Genomic DNA, 10278 nt, shown 5'->3' on the forward strand with positions numbered 1-10278 from the left:
TATATAAAAATAAATTTCAATTTATTATAATTATCACAGATACTCTTCTTTAAACTTTGTTTACTTTTTTGTTTAATGAATTATGATTCTTATGGAAAAAAAAAGAGATATCACATGAATTATTAAAGTTTTTTTTGAAAATTGAAATACATTTTTACTTCATGATATTATTCATTGTTTTTAATATGAATATCTTTTTTTTATAATAATATAATTAGTTAAAATATTAATCGCTACCAACACATGAACTTTTTTTTTACATTAAAATAAATTTCGGCCCAGATGGGGTGTGGCGCTGACACCAATCTAGGTTTTTTTATTTTTTATTTTCATCTGTAAGCTAGTTCAACTGTACCAATCCCCATGCCTATTAACAATCTACTGTTGCTAATAAAAGTCTAGAGTTTGTTGACATATCTTTAGGTTCGCAACATGTTTTATCACGAGCACCAGTATAGCGACAAGCCAACGCCTAGCACACCCTCCATGAACTGCCTTTTTTTTTTTGGTACTAGATCCTTCATCTTGCTAAGAAGCAGACGGCAGCAAACAACAGGGCAACTATAATTAAGCAGACCAGCATTTTCTTAATTATATCATACTTCATATGTCATTCCAACCCGGAGAAGTCTGGTTCGAGGGATTGCCAGAACTGTCTTCCCTTGTCTGAAGTTTTTCCTTAGAAAACTATACCCATAATCAACAACTAGTTTCTTGAACCAGGATGACTCTGGTTTTGCCACCACTTCGGCTTCTCCTATGAGATAAATCACACCTTTCTCCATAGCCTTCTGCACAAACTGCATCTCTTCTTCTGCACCTTTTGGGACAGCGGCATGTATCATTCCACCAGAAGAATTTGCTGATTTAATCCCATTCACTGACTGAGTGGAACGTGATGATGCATTGATTGATTGAATGGAAACTGAAGAAATACGGGGTTGATTAGTCTGCTGTGGCGATTCTTCAACATGAACTGCTGGAGATTCTTTGGTTTTTCCGTCTTTTACTGCTAGTATAGTGGAATGTTGGATGTTATCTTCTTCTGGTGCTGATTCATTGTTGCCTCCTTCACGAATGAAGTGTTCATGGCGGATGAATTCTTTCAAGTTTTCGACCAACTGGCGTTCAAATTCGTGGGGCTCCTCAGTGGCATCTTTATATCCATACCTTACAATACAACGGAACATCCTGTATTCTCTTGGCTCAACTTGTCGGAACAAGAAACGCTCCTCAAGTGCCACTTTACTTATTGGAATAGACTTAATTGAAACAAAAACTATAACCGAGTGTGTGGAAGGTATGTTGGAAATGAAGTGAGGGAATATTGGAGGAATGCCCTGCACAAGCTCAGAGTACAGAAGTCCTATTCCTGGTAGCCGGTTTATATCTGTTCTTTCCGCCAGATCTCTGACATATTCACTAGAAACCTTGTTCTGAAGCTCATAGATGTACCTCTCTCTCTGCACATAATGCCATATCCCCATTGATATCATTAGGAAAAGTGAAAATGCCAGTGGAAGGAACCCACCTTGTTTAAATTTGTATAGGACAGATGATAAATACACGGCCTCTATAGCACCAAATCCGAAGAAGAAGAGAGCAATCCACCAAATCCTTGTCTTCCATATAACTAACATTATGAGTGTAACCAAACAAGTTGTGATTACCATAACAGCAACCACAGCAATTCCTGCATTCAGAGAATTTCACCACAGCAATTACACTAGTGGTAGAGACCAATACAGCATTCAAATATTAGTTCTCCCTTGAACTATCATCTTCGTTACTTTAAGATAGAGATAAATTTTGGATTGTGCGAACCAAATCAATTTTGAAATGTCTATTTGTTCCCAGTCGTTTCTTTACTGAACCAATTGTACTTGATTCTGAGAGGCAAGTCATCATTAACCACAACCTTGAAGTGTTTCCTTATGATACTTTATTTCATAGTCATTTGTTCCCAACCCAGCTGTGAATGTAAATCCTATACAAAGTGGGTTGATAATTTCAATGAGTTTTGTTGGTTATATAGGAATTCTTCAACCCGAGAATTAAGAATAATAAATTCTTCATTAAAAGAAATAGAGCTTTCAAGTTTGAAGATCCTAGGAGCTTACCATATGCATTGCCGATCTTTTCAGTAGTCTTGAATGCAAAACAGACGACAACGCAGGCAACCATAAGCAAGTAGTTGACCTCAGGTATGTAAACTTGACCCTCGTACTTTGCAGAAGTGTGAACAACTTTGACTCTAGGAAAACAACCAAGACTCAGGGATTGAGAGATGATTGCAAACGCCCCTGATATCATGGCTTGGCTAGCAATAATTGCAGCAGCTACAGCAACAACAAATGTCGGCCAATACAATGGATCTGCATGCCAGTTAAAATAAACAACTCAAATCAGTTAATGTTTTTTTCCTGATGAATGATAAGGAAAAATCGGATCATTTCTCGATAAAGTCGATGCTTATATTTCTTATTACCATTTCAATTTCATCGAATATCCTAGAGAGGACAGTTGTTTTATACTGCAAGTTTTGTATGTGCTGTAGTCATGTATAACGTATTTTAGCTACACCAAGAAGTAATTTGACATGGTTGCAGTAGTTTTTTCCTGCTCATCAGGAAATACCTGGAATAGACTTGTAGAAGGTATCAGACACATCATCATTGTATTTGGTGAGGTATGCGGCTTGCCCACTATATGCAGCTAGTAGTGCCGGAAAAACGATGCTGGAAAAACTAATCTGCATAGGAGTAGAAAAGAGGAGGCGGTTGTAACCATAAATTGGCAAAATAGTGGAGTCTAACAAGTAGAATACATCACACAAGTATTATATAATTAATCAGTCTGGTAATCATGATTAAGGCTACACCGACCATGAATCATGAGTCTGTAGCACAAGGACATGGTCCGAAATTCAATTAATTAATCATTGTAAGTTTGGGTGCTTGCTTGGTGTCCTCTCATGTACAATTGTGGACCATTCTAAGCATTCTTGGATAGCTAAATCCGAGAGGTGAAAGAAATTTGGAAATGCACAGATACTCACTTGGATCGCTCGCACGTTGAAGTGACCCAGATCAGCAAACATAGCTTCCGTTCCTGTCACCTAATCAGTTAGAGACAAAAGTATACATGCCGTCTAAAAATACACGATTCAATCTGAGAAACTCTTACTCACCTGTTATGCAGAGAACTATTCCGCCAAGTGAAATCCATCCTTGCTTACCATTTCTTTTGAAGTAGTCAATCATGTATTTTGGATTGAAAGCACGTAGTACACCGATTTCATATTTGAACAAATTATAAAGACCGATTAAACCGATGAAGGAAAACCACAACAAGATAACTGGAGCAAATGCAAAGCCCACTTTATCGGTGCCCAGTCTTTGAACAGAGAATAGAACAATCAAGATTGCTATTGAAATGCCTACAACAGCATCTGCATGTATAATTAAACAAGCTTAACGTTGTTGAAAGAAGCAGTCCTTGATAATAATTATCACCCAAATGCTATAAAATTAAGACCAGTAGTACTGGTGAAGTTAATTATAAAGCGTGTCATGGAAGAAAATTAAATTCCGCATGTTTTGAAGATCATGTATATTTTCTCTCGCTCTCCCTCTCTCTATGAACTATGCATAATAGTACCTTTGCCAAGAGACTTGATCCCACTCACTGCTGAAAGAACTGCAAAAGAAAATTTGTTGATCTTACAAGTCAGTATTTCTCTGAAGTACAGTAACTAATATGCTCGGATAAGCTGAAAACATAGCTGGCTGCAGAAAAACCTGAAATGCATGGAGTGAGGACACCGTCTCCAATAACCATGGAAGTTCCTAGGATGGTGATTAGGAACAGTATGATTTTAATTGTTTTACTACTTTCCATCTTCTCTTTGATCATTTGAGCACGCCTCAACTGATTGGATGGTGTGTCGAGTCTGTAGTTGGAGAGCTGGTGGTCCTCTGGCTGGTCATTTGGAATTAAGCCCACCTTCGCAGATCGGCATATCAATGAATAGAGTGCAAATGTTCCACCTGTTAAAGGGTACAACTACTCGTGATCGAATGATAACTAGGTTTACCGAAACGTACATGGACTTCCTAACTAGCCACGTTAAACAATTTTTTGGTCCAAGCTTTAGAATAGAAAAAAATATTTGATAAACAATCTACGACAATTTAATTTACAGAAACATGTGTAAAAACAGATTATGAAAGCATCCATTCTCTCGCTTCCATGATTATATATCTAAAAGCAGCCGTTTATTTTGAAGCACGACAAAACCAAACAAACCTAAAATAAAGATCCCCCCCCCCCCCTATAATAGTCAAATTTTATTGATGAATACATAATTCCATTGACTACATAATTCCATTGACTATATGAAGTTCTGCTTAAAAAACATTGAATCCTGCATCCGTAACAGAGTCAGCCCTAAATCCCCTACAATATTACATCTATAGCTATTCGATCAACGTGATGCTTATTAATTAATTATTGAAGTCGTCAGGTTTTTAATGAATCACTGACAGCCAAAAAAAATAGTAGCAAGGCAAGCCTCTAGTAAACTAATAGCACTTATCTACATGAATAACACACGCACATATACTTACTGATTTATACACATCATCTATAGTACACTCATTTATAAACAAATAACACCTTATTTTTTGTTTTAATTCGACGGTATGAAAGACTTTTTGAGAAAAAAATATAACAGAATACCAAGTAGGCCAATAAACTATAACTGAACTTGACTATATAATAATAATAAAAAATACTGATATAGGATCGATATATATATGCCATGCATCACATAATTAGGTGCCTTCCGTTTTCCGTTCGTTTACTGTATCGGGTGACGGAAATACTATAAATAAGGTTCAGATGCACACATTTCCTTAATTTCCATGAAAAATCCCCATCTAATTCTACTAGCAAATGAACTATATATATTGTTCCAACGTGAACACGGTCGTTTTATAATAAACTTTAACAGAGACAGATGACAAAGATCATGTCAGAAAACACTACACAAAAGTTTAGAGCTGTGTCTATATATATTTAAGCAGCCAAGATTTAACTTCAATGATTTAGGATTCTTATATTAATGAGATTTTGGTTATATAGCTTACCATCACCGTTGTCGTTGGCCCACAGAACAATGAAGACGTACTTAAGCATAGGCACCAGGACAATGGTGTAGATTATCAGGGACAATACCCCAAGAATGTCCTGGTCATGGTTAATACCCTCGGTGAAAGTGCTTGCATATACGTAAAGCGGAGAAGTTCCTATATCTCCATACACTACTCCAATGCTCTGAAATGCCAAACTCAACGTCCTCTGCCAATTAATCTGCACATTTTTACGCATATAACGAAGGTTAAATAATTAACGAGGATTTCTGATTGGAATATATTATAAAGCTCAAGTAAATGACCTTAGAGGTGTGGGCACCGTGGCTGTGAGACATGGAAACCCGACCAGCCTCCAGGTTGAGTGAGTCGACGCGACGCAGGTTTCCCCATGATATCTTTCGACCTTTCAGCTTATTTTCCACCTTTGTTTCTTCTTCCATTTGCACTTGGTTTGTTTCCAACTCTTGCTCCGCCATCCTCCTTTAACTGCTGTGTTTCTGTGAAGCTGCTCAGCTTCTTGGATTTATAGGTGTACGGAAATCAGAGATGATAATTAATTAATTCACCATTATTCCAATGATTCCTTCCAAATTCTAGATAGTGAGGTCAGAAATTAATGTATTAATCATTATTCTAGTGAGTCCTTCCAATGCCACTTTCAAGTCTCATTCAGTAGAGACGTGTCGGATAGCTAGATCCTAGTGGTACGTTTTTTCCTTTTACTCTAGTGATTTAGTTTATACTAATACTGAAGTCAAATACTGCATATGATGATGATTTATTTTATCAACCATTCCGCAATATTCCTCGCTTGACACAATAATGAGTTTTTGGTTTCCATTTTTCTTATTAAGAAAAAAGAAGAACAAAAGAATACAAGCATAAACAAATTAACGTGCCGAGCATGTCACGGCATAATTAATTGCTGTTCAATTATGATTTTAACTTGAAGTACATGTAGTCTGGTTTAATTATATTAATTAAAAAATAATATAATAGAGATTGCTATTAATTACTAAATGAAAGAGAAAATGCATTCCTTATTAGATGTATTGAATTCTATGAACACAAGGGATTTATTACACTATTATGATATTAATATTGGAAATATAATCAAGGAGATTTCTATTATAATTTTGCAGATATAGAGACTCATATAAAGTCTGTGGAATATTCAAGCCTAAGATAAGATAATTATGGGGTAATTATAATCATCTAATACACTTTGACTAACTATTTGGTAATTTTCCTTTTCAAAATTGGATTTGAATTATTTTAGAATACAAAATTGACATAAGCAAGTACTTAAATAAGAGTTTTCGATTATTTCTTTGGGAGGAGAGTCACGACAGTAGCACAATAGCACTGCATGAAGTTCCAACAAGTTGTAAAGCAATCTTTAAAGTATTTGTGAGGTTTATTTCGTGGTGTTTTCTATGATCCATGAGAATCAATTCTGGGCGTATTAGACTTTTGAGTTTGTGATTACGAGGTAGATTTTTAAGAGTTGGTATTGTAGTCATAGGGTAAGAAAATAGGTTTATGAAAAACAATTTTAATTGTAATTTTAAAAAATTAGTTTAAAAAAATATATCATTAAAATTGTTATGAGATAATTTTTTGCATGTAAAATTAATGAAAAGATATCTTTATAAATAAAAATTGTTTTATTTTAATTTATAAAAATATAAAATTTGAATATCACACATGTGAAGCCACAGTAAAAAAACTAATATATGAAAAAAGTTGATTTTTTTTTAAATATCAAATATGAGCTTATCATTCTATACATATTGTAATAAACCTCCATGGTTTCTTTTATTATTAAGAATGGACTTAGTGATTATTAATTTTTAATGATTAAAGAAAGAAGTTATATAACAATGTATTCAACTTTTATTTATTTATTCACTTTTCTTTCGGCAATTATATTTAGTGCATGAGTATTAAAATATGTTAGTTAATTTTTTAGTAATGATTTTTACATTTTAATATATATCTGCGCGTGTGCACACATGTTGTTATATGATCTTATTTACCATGACATGTACAATATCGAGAATGGCAGGTCTATCTTCTGAGATGGTATTGAAAAGAGAGTTTTGGGGTAATTATAAAATTATAATTATAAGGTTCAGGAATCATCACCTAATGTTATAGTCACTAGAAAATCTAATTGTATGTAAGGGTCTATATAAAAGACTAGTTATATAAAAGAAAGACACATCACCTCCAGTACACACACTTAATATAAGTTACATTATTTTTTGATTGTTTTTCTAGGTCATGTTTTTATCTTTTGACAATGTCCAATGTTTAAGGTAGATTTTTTTCATGAGAAAATCTTTATCTTATTAGGTTAAAATTTAACTGTTTTAAGGTATAAATTTAGTCTTACATTTCTTTTCTAAATATAACTAATTCTTAACATTTCGAATAGAATAATTGCTATGCTTTGTTTTTTTGTATTTTAGACAAACTCTAATAGATAATCATAAATTTCTTATAATATTTATTTTTGTATTTTTAAAACATGATAAAAATATGATTTTATCTTTTTTGAAAATATACATGAAATATTTTTAGGATTTGGTTGTATACATGAAGACAGAAACATATTTTTTTGAAAGAGAAAATTAATTTTTTTTATTTTAAATTTTTTTTGAAGAAAATCAGATATTTTTACTATCAATTTTGTATCTTACAGTATAAGTCTATAACCTAATATTATATAAAATTATTGGAAAGACATGTAGGAACCAACACATATTTTTAAATGCCCCTTGAAAAATTTAAAGTTTTTTTATATACACATTTTTATTTTTTATTTTATTTTATTATTAAATATATTGGGATGCACCCAACCCAACCATTCAAGATAGGCTGAAATAAGTCAACTCTAGTTTGGTTGGGTCAACTGACGACCCTACAACCTCTTTCTTTTTTAAAAGAAATGTTGGGTTAGACCAAGGCTAGCTTTGTAGGCTAGTCTGAAATAGGTCTAGTCTAGTTTCACATGGTCACTGCTTTGACCTGGCCTAGTGACCATGTGATTAATTTTTCAGCATTTTCATACAAAATTTAAATTTTCAGTTTCAGCATTTTCATACAAAACTTAAATTTGCGGTCAGGGTTGGGGGCGTGGGAGGGGGTACCTACTGTGAGGGATAGCTAATTGGTGGTGCTCAGATGCTCGACGTGTAACTAGTGATGGCAATGACAACAAAGGCACGGTGGAAGTAGAGGGCTAGCGGAGAAGGAAAAAACTAAGAAACAATTGATTTTTGGCCAACTTTACACCCAAATTTGTCCTCCTTCAATGCTTGGAATCCAAGCCTATTTATAAGAGGTGGAAGAGAAACATTTTTTATTTATTAAGTACAAATCTTAGCTCTTGATTCAACTGATAAGGATCTTAACTATTAGCTCAAAGATGCAATCATGAACTGAAAAAGTTGGCAACTAAAAACTACATGAGTTGGCTTTTTTGTAATAGTGTCACAATGGTTGTTATGTCAATTAGCTTGAAAGAACCATACCAGATTGTAGTCAAATGTCAAATCATTATATTAGCATATGTTTTGTCAAATTTAATGAAAAAACAAATCATTAAATGCACTTTAAAAATAGACTTCTTCAGACAAAAGAAGAAGAGGATGAATAGTGTATTGTCTGGTCTATTTTTTTTTATTTTATTGTTTGGGTAAAAAACAACATCGTTTTGGAAAAAAAACACGTTGTTTCATTTAAATAAAATGATTTTAGAGTTTTAATTTAGGGATTTGGAAAAAGTTCAATTTAATCTTTTAGCTTTTGATTCCTTTAACTACACCCCTGATTGACTTAAAATTTTTAATTTTATGCAATTTTACCCTTATTGAACTTCAACACTAGCCCTAAATTTCAACATCTTATTTATTTTGATCATTGATTTTGGATTTTTATAAATTAAACCTTAATTTCACCTGTAAGTTCGATTAATTTAATCCCTAGAGTTTGGTAACTTTTTCACAAAGGTCATTGGTTGTAAATTTCTTCAATCTAGCCCTCAATTTAACCTAAATTTCTAATTATTTTTGCAATTTTACTTCTGATTTGAATCAATTAGCTTTATAAAAATTAAGTTTGGTTCTCTAAAATTCTAAACTTTTAAATTAAGCTCAAATTGGATCCTAAATTTATTTTTTTATCAATTAAATCCCTAATAAAATTAATTTGACTAATTTAAAATATCATTAAGTCTTTGCACTTAATTAAATTCTTAATTTATTAAAATAAATTCTTAAACATAATTAAACTTTTAATTTGACCTATTATTAAATCAAATTGATCTATTGAAATTCTAATTCTATCCATGAACTTTATTTTTTTACATATAATTATTTAATTTGATTTTAAATCTACATTATCTTTTTAGTATTGAATACAATATGATATAACTATGCTTCAAATCTATCCCAAAATTTAGCCTAATTTTTCTATATCTACTTGGAATCTTTTTTAGTCAGCTTTTACTATATCATTAGTATTGTTGTTGTTATTATTTATTATTTATTTTTTATTAGGAAGGGGGTAAATTGTAGGGAATAGTACAAAAACAACACTAATACTGAAGAACAACAACGTGTATTCAATATATTATTTGAATTGAGAAGTCAAGACCCGGCAAATCAACCACACACACACAAAAAAAGTATTATTTCCTAATTCAAGACGTCATTGTAGCTTATAAATCTAACAGCCAACTTTTTATACTTTTCTACCACTCCAAAAACAGCGACAATATATATATTATTAGTAAATGAAACATTATTGTAATAATTGGCAATATTATAGTAGTTTAACGAAGTCAGAGTCACTTATGTCTTAAAATAAACCTCCTGTGCCATTGGACAACAGGACATCAGAGTTGAGGATTGAAACTTGCAATTCATGAAGATGGGCGCGCGGTTGATCTGTCACAAGCTACTCTCTGTGTGTGTTGACTTGTTGAGATCCTTCAATTCATGCCAAGTAAAGGTGCATCCATGGGAAACTTCATGAACTGTCAGGTTCATGCATCAAGTTGTTTATTTCCTTTTCTTTCTCTCTCATGATTTGTCTTCTTCTGTATTTTCAACTA

General features: G+C 32.8%; 1 protein-coding gene across 1 annotated transcript; it reads right to left on the reverse strand.

Annotated features, from left to right (window-relative positions):
• Positions 1-453: 453 nt before the first annotated feature.
• On the reverse strand, positions 454-5632 carry LOC105110861 (potassium transporter 5-like). Its single transcript, XM_011006041.1, has 9 exons — positions 5459-5632; positions 5151-5373; positions 3801-4049; positions 3661-3699; positions 3191-3451; positions 3059-3111; positions 2638-2752; positions 2121-2375; positions 454-1693 (listed from the first exon to the last, which is right to left on the reverse strand). The coding sequence occupies exons 1-9, from the start codon at positions 5630-5632 to the stop codon at positions 597-599; spliced, it is 2466 nt and encodes an 821-aa protein (XP_011004343.1). The 3' UTR covers positions 454-596.
• Between the last annotated feature and the right edge of the window lie 4646 nt (positions 5633-10278).

Source organism: Populus euphratica, unplaced genomic scaffold, assembly GCF_000495115.2.
Source record: "Populus euphratica unplaced genomic scaffold, PopEup_1.0 scaffold265.1, whole genome shotgun sequence".
NCBI classification, from domain to species: domain Eukaryota; kingdom Viridiplantae; phylum Streptophyta; class Magnoliopsida; order Malpighiales; family Salicaceae; genus Populus; species Populus euphratica.